The 17,379-nt window shown below is 61.2% G+C and overlaps 1 protein-coding gene across 13 annotated transcripts in view; it reads left to right on the top strand.

Annotated features, from left to right (window-relative positions):
- Positions 1 to 17,379, top strand: part of ZNF469 (zinc finger protein 469) — a 229,524-nt gene extending 212,145 nt beyond the window's left edge. For 12 of the 13 annotated variants that reach the window (XM_067004289.1, XM_067004287.1, XM_067004286.1 and 9 more), the window contains 2 exons: positions 332 to 402; positions 4,013 to 17,379. In XM_067004289.1, the coding sequence (XP_066860390.1) occupies positions 4,177 to 16,842 (12,666 nt within the window). In that variant the 5' untranslated portion in view covers positions 332 to 402; positions 4,013 to 4,176 and the 3' untranslated portion in view covers positions 16,843 to 17,379. The remainder of the gene's footprint in view (positions 1 to 331; positions 403 to 4,012) is intronic. The other variant, XM_067004298.1, reaches the window with a different exon arrangement.

Raw genomic sequence — 17,379 nt, 5'->3', positions numbered from 1 at the left:
ACAACCCCTGAAACCCCCCTGAGCTTCCTAAAAGTGCTCTTTTCCCCCATTCCCAAGTAGGAATGTGGGCGAGGACCCTACAGGCTGGGATGCAGGGGATGGGGTGGGATGCAGGAGAGGGGGAAGCAGACGCCTTTGGTTTTCCGTCCCCACTTTGGTTTTCTGGCTCTGCGGGCACCCAGCTCGGTGTGGCCGTGGCAGGGCGTTTTTGGGGAGGGAACCCCTCCTTTTCACAGCCGCCTGCCAGAGCCCAGCCCAGGCGCTCGGAGCCACGGTGCCGGCAGCCAAGCCAAACACAGATTCCTGACATAGTTCTCTCTTTCCTTTGCAGCCAAGAAATTCATATTTCATGGGAGGTGGAAGTGAGTCCCGGCAGTAGCGGAGCGGCGGAGGGGTGCCAAGGTACGGCCAGCTGACGGCGCAGGATCCGATGCTATTTTTGGGAGCCAGGCGCTCGGCTCCTCATCCCCGACGGGCTCGGGGGATGCCACGGCCCCCCCCCAACCCCTGCTTGCGGTGATGCCGGGGCTCAGCCCCTGAGGCTGTGACCTCCCCAGCTGCTTTTCTGGCCACGCGGCCCCACTGCAGCCCGGCCACAAGAGACAGAAAGTTTAAACAGCCCCGGCTTTGAGGAGGGGCCAGTTCACAAGAGGAAGGGATTTTTCACAGCCCCAGCCAAAGCCTCGCCGTCAGAGGCAGCTGCCTGAGCCGCGCGGATGGGATGGACGCCCTTTATGCGGCGGTGAAGTGCGCATGCATGGCACACACGGGCTCTTTGCGTCCCCCTGCCCTGCTTCATGGCTTTTCCCTGAGGATGCAACCCATTTGGGTTTGCAGTTTCTCTTTCCACCTGTTCCTACGCCCACCTCCATCTGCTCGGAGCTGTGGCTGCAGGAAGCACAGCACCTCTGACCCCGATACCCCCCAGGTAGCAGCCCCCCTATTCTGGGCTTGCCGCTTGCCCACCGGGGAGCGAACCCCAACCAGGACCCCCCACCCTAACCAGGACCCCCTGCGCCGAGCCCCACGCACCTCCCAGCCCTATCAGGGCTTGGCGGTGCCGGGCAGCGTCCGTAGAAATGGCAAGAACAGTTCCTGCCTCGATAATCTGACCAGACGATACAAGCGGCAGATAGGCGAGGGGGAGCGTTATCGGGCTGATGTGCAGATGGAGAGCTGAGTCACCGCGATTAAATGACTCCCCCAAGGTCACGCAGGGGAGACGCCGAGCCAAGAGCTGAACCCGGGGCTGCCCAAGAGCCCCGAGCGGCTCCGTCCTCCTCTCCCGCTGCAGGGCACGAGATTTTCCTTCCCTGCCCTGCTGGCCCAAGGCTGGAGCCGCAGCGGGGTTCTGCAGAGGCAGCGCTGCGGTTTCAGCCCTCTCTTCCTGCTTTGTCTCAGCAGCTTTTGTGGGAGGTTGTTTTTTCCTTTTTGTTTTTTTTTTTTTGGGGGGGGGGGTTGGTTCACACAACCGTTTGCTCCCTCGCCGCCGTTTCCTGGAGCGGGGCAGGTGAGCCCCAAGGAGCTGCTGGGGACGTGGTGGCCACCTCGGTCCTCACGCTGCGGTCCCCTCGTGGTGTCCTGGCTGAGATCAGAGCCTGCAGCCTGCTGCTGGGACTCACGGCTCTTTTCTCCAGGAAAGGGGCTACCGGAATTGGCAGCCACACGGGCCACCGGGACGATGCAGGGGCGGTAGGATGGATGCTCTCGTGATGAAGAGCTGCTCTGTGCCGTGATGGCCACATCTCTACCACGCGTAGCAAAAGCCCACGCTGGCAGCCCACACAACAGCAGGTGGGGAGCCTGCTCCCCAGTAGCCAGGTGTCTTTTAAGAAATGTCACTTTTTATTTATTTATTTTGGAAATACAAACTTCCTTTGCCCCCGACTTGTCGCTTCCCACCTCCTCTTCCAGGAGCTGAAGCATTAAAACCTAAAGAGGAGCCTGGGCCCAGCTGAGAGACAGGCAGAGGAGCAGGCTGAGCATATACAAATAATATAAATATAAATATAAATATAAATATAAATATAAATATAAATATAAATATAAATATAAATATAAATATAAATATAAATATAAATATAAATATAAATATAAATATAAATATAAATATAAATATAAATATAAATAGAAGAGGAAACAGTCAGAGGAATGCAGCCAGTGCTGGCCCTGCGGGCACAGTGGGACACCAGGGCCACTGCCAGTGGGGATGGGTTCCCCGAGCCCTGCTGCGGGGATGCTTCAGCCACAGTTTTGGGGCACAAAACCTTAATTTACGCCTTGCCCTTATCCCAGACACCGTCTATGGGGTGAGCTCGCCCCATGCCCTGCCGAGGCTCTGCCCCCACCGCGGTGCAGCGCGGCGCAGCAGTCGGCACCCACAGCTCTCCAGCAGCTCCTGCGTGCCGCCTGCTCCGCTTTCCCCAGCTTCACCACCTCCAAACGCCTCTGCCAGCGTGGTGTTTGTTTCTCCTGGCGCTCAGCACCGTCACAACTGCGAACCCCGGCCCTCGCCGTGCCCACGCTGCAGCTTTTAGGGTACACACATGAGCTTTTCCTTCGAAAAATGGCTCCTTTATGTGGCTGAAAGAGCGCGACTGTGATAAGGTAGCTAGCCCTGGCCTTGGTTATTTTATCTTGGCCAGGAGCCTTTGCAAATTTAAGCAGCGGCAAACAAGCTTTACAGTTGCAGCTTGAAGCGCATAAGTGGCACGTTGTTTTGCCAGCCGAAGCCCCGCGTGCCGAAGGGCTCTGTTGGCTTTGGCCGGTGTGATGTCCCGCATCACGCCGGGATTCGTTTCACTTCGCCGAGTGACAAAAACGTCCTCCTGCGTGCTGTCGCCTTCCTGCGAGGTCCTGCAGCATCCTCACGGAAGGGGTTGGGTCACCGCGAGCTGCGGGAGAACGTCGCTCGCTTTTTCTTGCAGAAAGAAAATTTCTCGTTTTCTCAGTTTCTCAAAAAATCTCATTTTCTGCCCTGATCTTCCCAGGGCAGGAACGACGAGGCTGTGCAGCACCGGGTAGAGCCCGGCGTGCATGGAAATGGGGCTGGGTAATTAACACAACTGCAATCAGCAGAACGCTAATGAGCTGCGGCTTGCCCCTATTTGCAGCCTGCCGCCCCCTCCCAAGCTCGGGGCAGTAACACGGCTTCGACCCCTGCAACATGAGGTTTGTGGACACTGAAGAGGCATTTTTAGCGGGGAAGGAGAAAAAAAAAACCTTCACTTTCTTAAAAAGAGAATCTTTAAAAAGGGGAATTGCTTTTTTTTTTTCCTTTTTTTTTTCCTTTTTTTTTTTCTTTAATATAACCCATGGCTGGGGCTAAAATTTAAAGGCTTTTTAAAAGCTGCTCTTGACATTTGCTTCATGCCTAATGCCCGCAGATCCTCTCTTATAAAATCAGCTGGTAAATTCTGGGCTTATTTTTTAACACTCTCAGCTACTTAGCAGCACCTAAAATCTGGAGCAGGGATAATTTGTGGCCGTGGGGAGCAAACAACCCCATCCTCCAGCAGGAGACGGTGATGGGCAGACATCAGAACTGCTGCTGGAGCCCAGCCCCGAGGGTCCGGGGTTGGTTTTTGGGGTGCCGAGGGGGGCCGCACCCACCACCTCGCCATCCCTCCAGCCTTGGCTGCCGGAGCCGGGACGTGGGGGCCCCCCTGGGGACACGGCTCCCAACTCGGCCGACAGCCCTTCCCGGTAATCCGTAGGTGGAGCTCTTCTGTCATCTTTTTCTGCTTATGTTGCTGGGAAGTCCCCAGAAATAGCCTCCCGGGGAGGAAAAAGTGCCTGGCTCAGCAGCTGGTGGTGAAGGTGTGATGTTCCCAGCACCCTCTGAAGCACCAAAAGCTTCGCCCCGGGGCTGCCGGCTGGGTTTCGCCGCTCCCTGCCCATCGCAGCACGAAGGGAAGGGGTCCCAGAGTCTCCCCCCGCCACAAACCCCCTCTGCCCCCCAGCACCACGCAGCACTGCTCATTCCCTGCCGTTTCTCTCTTCCTTTCTCCAGGTCTGGGCTGAAAGGATGTATCAGAGCCCCGCTGCCACCCGGGACCCCGCACCACCCCGTCCCCATCCCCGTGCCCGGCCCCGCAGGACCGTGCCATGACGGGCGGGCAGGAGCCGGCAGCAGGACGGGCAAGCGGGGCTGCGTAGCCCCCCTCCCCGGCTACCATGACCGGAGAGACCCAGCATGTCTACACCATCAGCGACGCTGAGGCCGGCCCCAAAGAGCAGGACAAGGACTTTGGCTTCGAAGGCTGCGGCGAGAAGGATGGCAGGGCGCTCGGCGGCGCCTCGCAGCCCTGCGCGCCCAGCGGGGGTGAGGGGACGTCCCCCTTCCCCGCCACCAAGGACAAGGAGCCCCACAGCCAGCGGGAAGCCGTGATCCGGCCGCAGCAGGCGGGCAAGATCGACTTCAAGTCCCTCCACAACAAGCCCAAGTTCGCGGGCGAGAGCAGCTGGGGCGGCATCAAGGGCAGCCCCCAGTCCCCCCCGGGGAAGGGCAGAGCCCGCGAGCGCAGCCGGCGGGCGGGGAAGGGCGAGCGGGGCCAGCACCAGCTCTACCGGCTCAGCATCGCCAGCGCCCGCCCCAGCCCCACCATCGGCATCGCCTACCCCCAGCAAAAAGTGACCCCCCCGAAGGCGCCCGAAGCCAGCCGGGCTCCCGCGGCCGGCAGCTACCGCTTCCACGTGCCCGGCGTCCCCGAGGAGGAAGAGCTGAGCTTCGGCCGCTGCTTCCCCGAGGCCGCCGCCGGCCGTACCTCCGCCAACTATACCTCACCACCCGCCGGCCCCCCGCGCCCGCCCCACGGCCCCAAAGGGCAGCCCCCCGCCGGCATCCCCCTCAAGAGCCCCGGCACCAATGGGCAGCTACATTACTTAGAGTTTCAGGCGAACGGGGCGACCTCGTGGCCCTCTCCGGAGAAGAGCTTCGCAGGTGCTAGCTACGGGGTCAAGCCCAGCTCTTTCCCCGAGGGCGGCAAGGCGGGCGGCCACGCTCTGGGCGCTTTGCCCTTCCAGTTCCCCTTCCAGCTGCTGCACGACTCGGGGAAGGAGCCGTACCGCGGCGATGCCGAGTACCTGGACGTGGCCCTCGCCGCCGGCCAGGCGGCTCACGGCGCCTTCGGCTTCCACGCGTCCCCCCGAGAGTGGCAGGAGGAGGCGCCGGGCATCGGCTCCTTCGAGGGCGCGTGCCCCCCGGGCCGGCTGTACGGCGTGCCCACCCCGCTCCTGGCCCCGCCGCCCGCCCCGCACCGCGGCCCTCTGCCGTGCTACAAGGGCAGGAGCGAGCATCCCGCCGACCCCAGCGGTGCTCTCTCGTCCTCTGGTGCTATCGACCAAAACCCAAGCACTTTCCAAGAAAACCAAGCTGTTTTTCCGTCTAGTTTACACTCGCCTAGTGTGCCAAAGCCAGTCGGTAAGGGGCAAGCCTCAGCCAAAGACAGTGTGCCCAGCCCGCGGCTGCTGCTCCCGAGCAGCCCTCTCAGAAGGAATATGCCACCAAACTCCCTCTCCCAAGTGCACTTTCAGAGCAAAGCCTATTGCAGCTCCCCCGCGGGCAGCGCGAGCGCAGGACCTGTGCCTTTCGAGACGAGCGTTCCCACTACGGCGCCCACCCACCCCCGGCTCGTGCAAGCCTGGGAGGGCGCCGCGAAGGCGTTTTCTCCCACGGACCAGAACTCAGCACCTTATTCAAACCCTGTTGGAAGCCAGTTCTCATTCGAGTGCCAGCCTGGCCCCGAGCAGAGGCAGCACAGGCAGAAAAATGCCAGGATGCCTTGGCAGCAAATACACCTCGCTTCTGCGGTGCCCGGCCAGAACAGGATCGAGTTGTCGAGGCAGATGAGCAGCCAGAAGCTCCCTTTCCCCCTCGGCACGCCGGAGTGGCCGGGCAGCGGCAAAGCCCACAAAGGGCCCCCCCTAAGCAGCTCCCCAGGGTATCACGGCAAAAAGCTCCTGTCGGGAGAGAGCCTCGGGGTGCAGCGTGGGGACCCTGGCTTGACGGGTGCTTTTTCTTTCGAAAATGGCAAGGACCCGGCCTCTCCCGCCTGCGACTCGAGAAGCAAAGCCCTCTTCTACAGCATGGGCCAGGCAGGGCCGCCTCCTCCTCCCTCCAGGAGCTCGTCGGGCTCAGCGTTGGTCCTGCCGCCGTCAGCCTTGGTGGCCGCCTCGCCCTGCGAGTCCCCGCTGCCGTCCCCTGTCCCCAACCCCACCTGCGGCAGCACCTGCTCCTCGCTCTCCCCCATGTCCAGCAGCCCGCTCAACCCCAGCTTTGAAGATGGCCAGCTGCCCGGGGCGCTCACCCCCTCGCCCTTCTTCCACCACCCCTGCCATCCCAAGGAGGGCGGCAAGACCTTCCACCCCTCCGAGGTGCTGACCTCGGGCTCGCTCCACTACCACCCCCAGGACTCCATCAAGCCCTTCCACTTCCCTCCCGACGCCCTGAAGGACGACCACCTCCTGAAATGCTCCCCGGAGAGCCCGTTCCACAAACCTGGCGCGGAGGTGGCCAAAAGCTGCCTGGATGGCTTGGACGGGGAGCCGCCGCCGCCGCCGCCGCCGTACGCGTCCCATCACCTGCTGGCCGGCTCGCTCAGCAGCGCCAGCCTGGACCAGCTGGACGTGCTGCTGACCTGCAAGCAGTGCGACCAGAACTACAGCAACCTGGCCTCCTTCCTGGAGCACCGCCAGTTCTGCGCATCCCACCCCGCGCCCCACGCCGAGGCCAAGGAAGCCCCCCGGGCAGCCGAGGGGAGGCGAGGGCTGCCCCCCGAACCCCCCAAGCCCCCCGCCACCACCGGGGCCAGCCTGCCGCTGTCTCCAGACCCCCAGGCGCATTTGCTGGCGCTGAACAAGGGCGAGGAGTTTCTGCTGGATGGGGAAAGCAAGGGCGACGGCAAGGAGGACGCTCTGAAGGGCGGCCTTTTCAACGGCCTCGCCGCCAGCTCCTTGCCTCTCACGGCCTCTGACCTGGACATTGACGACGCCAAGCTGGACAGCCTGATCACCGAAGCCCTCAACGGCCTGGGCTACCAGTCGGACAACCCAGAGATCGACAGCAGCTTCATAGACGTGTTTGCTGATGAGGAGCTGACGGGCATGAAGGCCGCCGGCAGCGGGGCGTCCCACAAGGCGAAGGAAGGCCTGGCCTCGGAGAGCAAACCCAGGCACGCAGCGGCGGAGGAGAAGGAGGGTCACTGTTATGAGGACAGCCAGCCGGGGGGGGAGAGGGCGAAGAGACGAGCAGGAAAGCAGCACGGCCACAAGGGGAGGGCGGCACGGAGGCTGGTGGCCCGCAAGGCCGAGCGGACGGAGCCGGCAGCGGAGGAGAGGACGGCCAGGCTGCGGGTGGGCAGGAAGAACAGTGTCCCACCGGTGTCCTCCAGGTCAGCCTCCGGCCAAAAGCAGCCCAAGAAACTCAACCAGGAGCCTCAGACAAAAAGCGAGGCCGGGCCGGGCGCTGCCACCAAGAGCTCCAAGCCACCTCGGTTCTCCATGAAGGAGGGGAAGAAGCGGAAACCCCGGAGCGGGACGTGGAGCAAGGAGCTCATCCACAAGATCGTGCAGCAGAAGAACAAGCTCCACCAGCTGCACGCGAAGAGCAGCAAGCAGGCGCAGCTCCCCCTGCACAACGAGAGGCTGGAGACCCCCACCCAGGAGGGCCGGCTCCAGGAGTACGACTACGTCTCCGACTCGGAGGACGAAGGGGCAGCGTGCAGCAAGCTCCGCGGGAGGAGGAAGCGGGGGGCAGCGTTTATCGGGAGAGCCAAATACAGCTTCAGCAAGAAACGCCCGGGAAGAGGCGAGAGAGCCAAAGAGAAAGATCCAGCCTGGAGCTACAGCCGGAGAAGAGACCGTCAGAAAAGGGAGGCACCGGGGCACAGGAGGGCCGCCAGTCCGGAGGCTGCCAAGAAGGGGGATTGTGCCAGCAGAGCCCGCAGGAGGAGCAGCCAGTCGTCTACGGGCAGCAATCCCAGTGCGAGTGTGGCCACCGAGGCTGGTCCCACCGACCTGGTGGGGGAGAAGGCAGCCGTGCCGGGGAGGAGGCGCTCGGGCAGCCCAGCACGGACACCACGGGCTGCGCTCGGCCATCCCGAGGACAGGAGCCCGAAGAAGAGCCAGAAAAGCAAGGAGGACTTCTCCCGGGGGACCCGACAGGTTGGCTCAGCCAAACCTTTGCTAGCAGGCCCCAGGTCCCATCCAAGTACTGAACCTGATGCTTCTGCTGGGGACGATGCAAAGGGGGAGCCACTACCGCCGAGCCAGGAGGGGCAGCTCCCCAGCACGGCCACCTCGGGCAGGAGCCCCATCAGGCTTCCCCATAAGAAGGAGGCAGAAGAGCCCAAAGGAGCAGCAAACCAGGCAGGAGAAGGCAGCCCAGAGGCTCAGGACTCGGCGGGGCTGGTGGTGGTCGGCCAGAGGCAGCAGTTTGCCCCCTACACAGGTGACACAGTGAAGTACCACGTGGAAGAGCTGATGGCTCCATCCCGGAGCGAGCCCAGCCCCAGCAGCGCCACCGCTGCCTTCTCGGGAGCGGGCAGCAAGTACGGGAAGGCACAGGGGCTCACTGATGGTGGGAAGGGCTTTGCCACACCGGCTGCCCCGTTTGGGGGCGATGCGGTGGGGATGATGCTGGCTGCCAAGGCGCCCGATCCGTACGTCAGCAGTGACAACGCCTTTTTCGATCCCAAAGGCCTTCCCGCTCACTACGATGCCAACCTCTTCTCAAAGCCCCCAGCCTTGGGGCCCTCGCACATGGATGACATGTACTTGTGCCGGGAGGACATCAGCACCGGCTCCTTTGAGCAGAAGCACGCCAGCATCTCCCCCTACACCGCAGAAACCCCACAGACCAAGGTCTCCTCCCCTCTCAGCTTTGATTCCTCCTCGATTTTTGGAGAGCTTCCTGTGACCGAGTTCGATTCACCACTGTACGAGAGCGTGTCTGCCGGCAAGGACGGCTACGTGGCGGCGTTCGCCTGCCCCAGCAGTGCCCCCAGCAAGCCGCTGCCCTTTGAGCAGCCGTACCCGCCGTTCATGCCGGAGAAGGACTGGTCCCTGATGGAGGAGGTGGCTCCGATGCTGCCAGAAGACATGGCTCACTTCCACGGCCTGGCGGTGGACAAGCCACTCGCCAAGAAATTCCCCGAGGAGGCACCCGTGCCCCCTGCCCAGCTGTCTCTGCCGCTGCCGGACAGGATAACGGATTACAACGTGGCTTTTATGAACAACATGTCCGATGACGAGCTGGAGATCAAGCGGCTGGTGACGGAGCTGGAGAGCCAGCTGCAGACCAGCAAGCTGAGCGGAGAGGCTCCCGCCGCCCCGCCGAAGGGCGAGCATCACGCTGCTGCACCCCTGCGGGGACCGGCGGCCGAGCCCTTCCCACCCCTGCCTGCTGACCAGGGGACGGGCCACCAGAAGGGGCTGTTCATGGCAGATGACCTGGGCAGCTCGAGCCTCCTGGCCACCAAGGTCTGTGCCGGGGAGAGGCTGGGGGGTGAGAAGCCGGTGGTCGCAGGTGCCCGTGGTGGCTACGAGGGAGGCAGGGAGCCCTGGCACGGAGCCGCAGCGGCGTTTGGCTCGCTGGATGCTGGGATGTGCACGCCAGCCCCCTCGGATGGGTTTTGCCCCAAAGACAGCAGGGAGCAGCTGCAGGGAGTTGCAGTCACCGAGGGAAGTAGCCCCAGAAAGATGGAAAATGAGTCTTCCTCCAGTAGCCCACCCAACTCCTGTGCGCCAGACACAGCTGAGGTGTCCATCTACACAGATCCCCCTGCAAAAAGCCCTCCTGCTGTCACCAATGCCAGGATGGTGGAGGCAACCGAAGCCAACAAGGACACCCTGCCATCCCTGCCATGCAAACACGGTGCAGAGAGCTTCCCTGTGCCAGGGAAACCAGGTGAGCGCTTTGGTGATGCCGCAGAGCTGGAGAAGTTCAACGCCCATCTTCCAAACCATAAACCTGAGCTCGGCTTCCAGCCTGGTCCGGCCGCAGCCATGGACCTCGCCTTTTCACCTCACGTCAAAGAGGTGCCGGATGCAGAAGAAAGACCCTTCGGCAAGTCCAAGGAACCCCAAACGGTGAAAAACGTCGTGGACTTCAAGGGGGATGGCGGTGGGTCGGCGTTACTGGAAGAAGCAGAGGAGAGGAAGAGCCCCACAGCCTTGCCGGCCCCCGGGCACGGCGACAAAGCCAGCAAGCACAAAGCTCTGCTCTTCCACATGCTGAGCCTGCCCAAGGAGAGCAGCTGCAGCTCCCAGAGGACATCAGCCACCCAGGATGCCAACCCACTGCAGCAGCTCCAGCTCTTCGTGGCGCGGACGGTGAAGAGCAACGAAGAGGAGCTGTTGATGCCCTGCTTCCCCGTGCTGCTGGCCCCCGGCCACCCCCCTGCCGCCAGCAAGGGCCAGCATGAGCAGAAAGAAGAGAGTGGTGATGGTGAAAGTCAGGCGTATCGCCCTGCCCCAGGGGAAGGGGATGTCCCCGTCGTGGGCAATGCGGAAAGCATCGCTGCCCCAGCTAAAGAGGCTGTGCCATTCCCCGGTGCCTGCAGGCAGCTGGAGCCCTTCAGTGCAATGGGCTCCTACGGCGCAAAACTATCCACGTTTGCTGGCCCGGAGCTGCAAAATAATGTGGTGGAGCTGCAGCACTTAGCAAATGAAGACGAGGAGCCAAATGACATTAATATCCGTGCAGATGGTGCTTCGCAAGAGCAAAATGACCTCTCGCCACTCAAAAACACAGCGGTGACCCCACCGCCAGGGCAAGGAAAGAAAGCTGATCAGCTCGTGGAAGAGCAGGAGCATAAAGATAAAAACAAAGCGGCCTTGGCATTTAAAACACATGAGCAATCCCATTTAAGCTGTGGTTTGATGGAGAAAGAAACGCTGGGCAGTGCAACATCAGCGGGGCTGGGAACAAACGAGGCTGAACGCAGAGCGTGGTGCCGGGGAGCTGACCGGGACGTGCAGGCACCAGGATCTGTGGGCACAGGCAGTGCCCCCGCCAGCCCCACCAGCACACTCAGTCCCTCCAACGAGCCCCACGTGCATCCCCGTTTGTTGCAGGACACAAAAGTAAATGCAAAGGTTCCCAGAGAAGGAAATGGTAAGAAAAAGTCCCTCAACGGCTGTCATTATGCAAGTGAATCTCTGGCCAGCCTGCCCTCGCCGATGGGTTTTTCTCACCCCAAATACTTGCAGAGTGGTGGGACCGAGGGAGGAGAATCCCCCAGCTTCAGCAGTCAGCTCGCGGAAGAGAATAAATTCAGCACGTCCCCGCTGAACGCCTCGAGCTCGTTCCTCGTGGCGAGATTTCCTCCTGAGGCCGATGGCAATCACACCCACCACCCCACCCCGAGCCCGACAGAGCAAGGGACGTGGAACAGGACCCCTGCTTTTCCTCCCCCCCTGCATCACTGTGGGGCCACACCGACAGAGGCAGGTGGGGACGGTCACCACCGCTCCCCCGAAGGTGTTTTGGGAAGCTACGGACAGCCTGAGAGAGAAGGGATGGCGAGAGCCTGCGCCCCGCTGCGCGCTGATGCCCTGGTGGGCTCTGCCGTGGAGATGGATGGTGCCCAGGAGCCATGCAGGAAGGATGGCTCGCCTCCCTGCTCGCCTTTCAGCCACAAAGGGGGTGGGAAAGAGGGACCCGAAAGCGCCGGTGCCGTGCTGCCAGGATCTCATTTTAGAGAAAACCAAGCGTGCGCCGTCACCGACATGGTCATTAACTCTGTTCCTCCGGAAACCCCAAATTACCCAACCCAACGCGCGACAGATCTTCTGCTGTTCACAGAAAGAGAGGTGAACCTAAATCAGGAGAAAAAGCTTGAGAACTGCTGTGATGATGGAAATAAGCATCGGAATGAAGCAGAGGCTTTGTCCAATGGTTTTGTTGTTCAGCAGGTGCCAGCTGCTGTCTGTAGAGGGCTTAAAAGGACGGGAGATCTTGGTCCTGCTGAATCAAATGGCCACCAGCCTTCAGAGGCAGCAGAGGTGAGAACTGGTGATCTTTCCGAAGCCACAGAGATCGGAGAAAAGAGTTTAAAAGGGGAGAAACCCAAGAGCCACAGGGCTGAGCACGGTGGAGAAGCTGTGAGTTGCGTGTTAAATAACATGGGCCAAGGAGAGGGCAACACACGTCACAGCACTCCAAGCCCTTCCCAAAACGAAATGCAGAAAGAAAAGAAGCCCAACGGGCTCCAGGTCACCTGCGACATTTGTTCAGCCTCCTTCCGCTCCAAGCCCGGCCTGACCCGGCACAAAGCAGTCAAGCACCAGGTGAAGCCCGGCAAGACTCCCAGGTCCACCTTGATTCCTGCGGATGAGACATCGAGGGCAGCCCAGAAGGTCTCCAGAAGGAGCCTGAAGGCTGTCAAAGAGAAAACCTGCAGCTCCCAGGTGCCACCCGCTGCTGAACAAGCGTCCAAGAAAATATGCACAGGCCTGGAGAAGGAGCCCAGCGCGCAGATGCAGGAGGTGGTGAGCAGAGTGCTCAGCGACCTCAGCGTGATATCCCTCGAGGTGTCCCAGGAGCTGCACCGCACGCGTGTTGCGCACAGGGAGGTGAAGGCCAAGGGGCAGCGCGCAGAGACGGGGGCAGGCGAGGCAGCAGCGGGGACGCCGGACCCAGGCAGGCAAGGCAGGAAGGGGGAGAAGGGCAGGAGGAGCCAAAGCAAAGATCCCGGAGGGGTAAACGGCAATTCCGAGAAGAAGCTGAACAGGAAAGTGAGGCGAAGGAAAGCAAAGGCATTTCCCAACAGACATGAGCCTGACGGTCCGCGCGAGCTGGGGAAGAATTCAGGTCCTGCCCCTGCTGCCCTCAGCCCCAGCCTGCCCACTGTCACGGAGGGCCTGCATGAGCCAGGCAGGTGCACTTCAACAGAGGAACAAAATAGACCCAACTCATCCCCTCCAAAAGCGAAGCAGTCCCCGTGCGCAGCCGAGCTCGCAGAGGACCCGGGCGACAGGATGGTGCCTTCAGAGGAGGTCAGCAAGGAGCCAGTAACGGGCACAGCTCCCTGTCCCGAGGGGGAGGAAGATCCAAGTGAAGCAGAAAGCACGCAGGCTTGCAGAGCGTGGGTTAGCGGGTTTGTGAAGCAAGTGGAGGAGGGACTGGGTGAGGTAGGCGAGGAGCAGCACTGCGGTGCCGATGGCGCGGAGGAGGTGGAGGCTGAGACAGGAGGCAGTTCGGGAGGCAGCGGCGCTGGGAAATGGAGCGGTGCCCCAGGGGGTCTCACGTCACCTTCCCCAGGGGTACCACCGGTGGACACAAAGGATTTGGAAACCCCCCAAAAGGCTCCCACACATGGGGCTCTGCAGCCCCCGCCGGTGGCCAGCCCTGCTCCCACGGAGCCGAAGCGCTGGGCGAAGGCAGAGCTGCCGCCGAGCAGGGAGCACCACGGGGACAACGCGGCCACCTCCGACCTCCAGGGCTTGTTCGACGACGACCCCACGTTCTCCCAGCTGTTCCCCCGGGACGACCAGCTCATCCGGAGGAAGTGCACGCGGGTGTATGGGAAGCGCAGCAAGAAGCCCAAGCCTGTCACCGAGGTGAGCCTGCGGCCGGCGGGTGCCATCGACCTCTTCTCCATCCGACTGGCGTCCGACCTCAGCGACACCGGCTCCTTCTGTGTCACCAGGGAGGACCCCTGCGAGTACGAAACCATCTCCATCGACGACGCCCTGATGCTGAACATGTGTCACGGCAGCAAGGCGAAGAGCGGGGAAGCAGGTCCCGGCGGATCCACAAGCACGGCGCTGCGGTCGGACGGCGAGAAGGCCAGCCCTGGGAGAGACGTCACTGACCTGGAGGACAACGTGCTAACTTTCTTGTGCCAGAACAGCCACATGGACAACGGCCCCAGCTTGAGCATCTGGGCGGGCCTGGAGAAGGAGGGAGAGAGCCTGTCCGCTGAGGAGATGTTTGAGGCTTCGGTGGGCCTGGAGAATGAGCACTCGCTCGGAGAAACGAGCTCCGAGCCCCCCGACCTGGCGGAGGAGCCGTACGACGGCAAGAGCAGCGAGGATTCGGACTCCCCCGAATTCCACACGATCGACATCGAGATGCTGAACGCCAAGCTGAAAATGAGGGACGTGTGCTTCTTCGGTTCTTGCGAAGAGCTTCCCGGCAGCAGGGACGATGATGCTTCAAGCTTCAAGCCGAAGCCGGGGCAGCACAGCAAGCACGGCAGAAGCAAGCTAGAAGATGGGAAGCTGGGCAAAAACCGCGGCGACATCACCGCCAAGGCCAAGGACAAGCAGTACAAGTGCAAAGTCTGCTTCCAGTGGTTCCTGACGTTGGGGGAGCTGGACTTCCACAAGCTCACCCACAACCCCTCCCCGCCGCCCACCTGCTACATGTGCGTCCAGCGCAAGTTCAGCTCCCGGGAGCAGCTGAGGGACCACCTGAAGGAGAAGCACGCCAAGAACAAGGCCGGCCTGTGGGCCTGCGGGATGTGCCTGAAGGAGATTTCCGACGTCTGGATGTACAACGAGCACCTCCGCGAGCACGCCACCCAGTTCGCTCGCAAGGGGCAAGCGCAGAAGTCCGTGATGGGCCTGCCGGCCTGCTTCGGTGAGGACAACGACGCCGTCACCCAATTCCTCAACACCATCATGTGTCGGAAGCCCAGCAGGTCCTCCCGGCACGCCGAGCCCAGCAGCAAGCACACGCCTAGCAGGGAGAGCAGGAGCCCCAGGGAGCTGCCCCCGGAGCAGGAGGCCAAGGCAGTGAAAGAGCCCTCGGAGAGCAGCGTCAAGGTGAAGCCTCCTGCACCCAGCTCCTCCAAAGCATCTGCCAGTCCGTCTCCGGAGCATCCAGCAAAAAGCGAAGGCACCCCGAAATCTGTCCCCATGCACCCAGACTGCAAGGATCCTTCCAGGGACTGTCATCACTGCGGCAAGCAGTTTCCCAAGCCCTTCAAGCTGCAGCGGCACTTAGTGGTGCACAGTCTGCAGAAGATTTACCTGTGCCACAAGTGCCCGATGTTCTACCAGGAGACCAAAGAGCTTCGAAACCACCTCAGCCAGGAGCACGGGATAGTGGAGGAGCAGGAGATCAAGCACACCACGCTGTACGCCTGCGAGCTCTGCGCGGACGTCATGCACGTTATCAAGAAGTCCTTCATCTGCAGCATGTGCAACTACACCTTCTCCAAGAAAGAGCAGTACGACCGGCACATGGAGAAGCACCTTGCGGGCAGCAACAGGACTTTCAAATTCAGAGGGGTCATGAGGCCCGGCGCTGCCTCCAGGGAGGGCAGGGAGAAGGTGAGGGAGGACGGCGTGCCGCCGAGCAAGAAGAGGAAGGTTGCTCCCCACGGCACCTCGCCGGTCCGCCTGGCCCACGCTGGTGACCTGCAGCTGGTGGAGGCTGCGAGCCCCAGCCTCCAGCCTCCTTCTGACCCCTTCCCTGTAGCACCCCGGGACCCGGCGGCACCTCTGCCCCAACCCCCCGTGAAAACCGAAGACCTGGTGGGTGACTTCTCCGACCTCCTGGCGGAGATGGAGAAATCCCAGTTTGACACCCTGCCGCCTCCACCCTGCCTCTCCCCGTCTTTGCCGCAGGCTGCGGCCAGCGGTGCCGAGCTCGGCCACATCGCTGCCCTCTCCATCGAGGAGCTGGAGAAAGGAGCGTTTGATGGGAAACCACTTCCTTTCCTGGACTCGCCCGGGTTTAGCATGGACCTTGCTGGGTTAGCGTGCAACCAAGCCCCAGACCAAAAGCTGTCTCCTCCACACCTCACCGAGAAGCGCGGCTACGCCGATGCCCATAAAAGAACAAGCGTAAGCAACAAAGACGAATATACGGCGGGGGGGTTGGAAAACCCTGATGCAGCCACCGATGCCGTGGATGGGATCCCATTTCTCCAGCTTGCCAAGAAGGTCTCGGAGCTTCCTGCCCAAGGGGCAGAGGCTCCACCGGCCAAGGAGACCCACAGGACGCAGTGGGGCACCCCCAGTGCCAGCGAGGCCTCTTCTTGGGAAGGCGCATCCAAAGCCACTTCTCCGGAGGCTGCCCACCAGCCCCTGCCCCTGAAGGACAAGACAGCATCACCTGCACTGAACAGGGCTGCCAAAGATTCAGCCCCGCAGAAGAAAACCACGGGGAACCAGTCTGGTGGTGAGGCTGCTCCCGAGGAGGGCCAGCAAGGTGGTGCGGTGAAGGACAAATCGATGCCTGATGCCGGCACCAAGGAGAGCAGCGCTGGCACCAGGGACCACGGTGGCAACCCAAGCAGATCCTCCGGCCACCAGCTCCGAGGAGATTCTGCCGGCCACGCGGGCAAGCTTCACCCCAAGAGGAGGAAAGAGCACAAGTCCCTGAGCCACCGGGGCAGCGCCGGCTCCCGGGAGAACATGGAGGGAGACGGGAAGAAGAAGAAAGGCCGGGCGCCGGGCCCGGGCAGGAGCGAGAGCAGCGGCGAGCTGAAGCGCGCCGACTGGAGCATCGCCGAAACTCCTGCCCTGTCCCCGGGGAGGAGGGATGCTCACGGCAACAGGCTGCTGCCCAGGCCCAAGATGGGCACCCAGCTGAAGAAGGTGGTCCTGGACGCTTGCAACCAGAAGAAGGGGGAGCTGCGGCACGCCAACGGCGACGTGCGGCGCAGGAAGGCCATTCTGGGCAAGAGCCTGCACCAGGTGCTGGCCAAGGGCACGGCGCCGGCCCCGCGCGGCTCCTTGCACGGCCCGCGCCCCCCGCGCGGCACCAAGCCCGCCGGCTCGGCCAGCTACCGCACCGCCGAGTCCCAGAACAACCTGCTCAGCCAACTCTTCGGGCAGAAATTAACCAGCTTTAAGATTCCTTTGAGAAGAGAGACTTCAGAGTAATTTATGGAAGTGACTTACAGTGATCCGCAGCTGCTTTCACGGGGTTTGCAAGGGGAAAATTATCAAAGCATTAAATTCGTTTGTGTAGCGTGATTTTTCTGTCTAGCTTAAATGAACTTGCACTGCAGCCTCTGTGAAATAGTTTGCTTTGTGTCTACTAATCTACTTTAATTCACCTGATTTATCATGCAAATGCTAGAACTTTGATGTTGCTGATGATTTTCATGAACTGAAATTGTAATCGCTTTGGGCAGACTGAATCGTCAAGAGCAAATGCTTTATTGCAGAAGTGCTGAGGTTATAAGGATACTTGCAAATCTCAGACCCTTTTGAGACTGTGTCTGTGTTATCTTTGTACAAAGTACTTGAAGAGATGAACTTCATTCCGTAGACGTCTTATTCATAAGGTGCAGTACACTGTAGAAAGCAAATTTTTTTTTTTTTGAAGATTTTGCACAAATAATCCCGTACAATTCATTTAATTGGGAGCTGGCCTGAGAGATGATACAATTAAAAAAAATAATAATAAAAATTAAA

The sequence above is a fragment of the Anser cygnoides genome, chromosome 12 (assembly GCF_040182565.1).
Source record: "Anser cygnoides isolate HZ-2024a breed goose chromosome 12, Taihu_goose_T2T_genome, whole genome shotgun sequence".
NCBI lineage: Eukaryota > Metazoa > Chordata > Aves > Anseriformes > Anatidae > Anser > Anser cygnoides.
The sequence above is the reverse complement of the archived record's forward strand: the minus strand, read 5'-3'. Positions and strand labels throughout refer to the sequence as shown.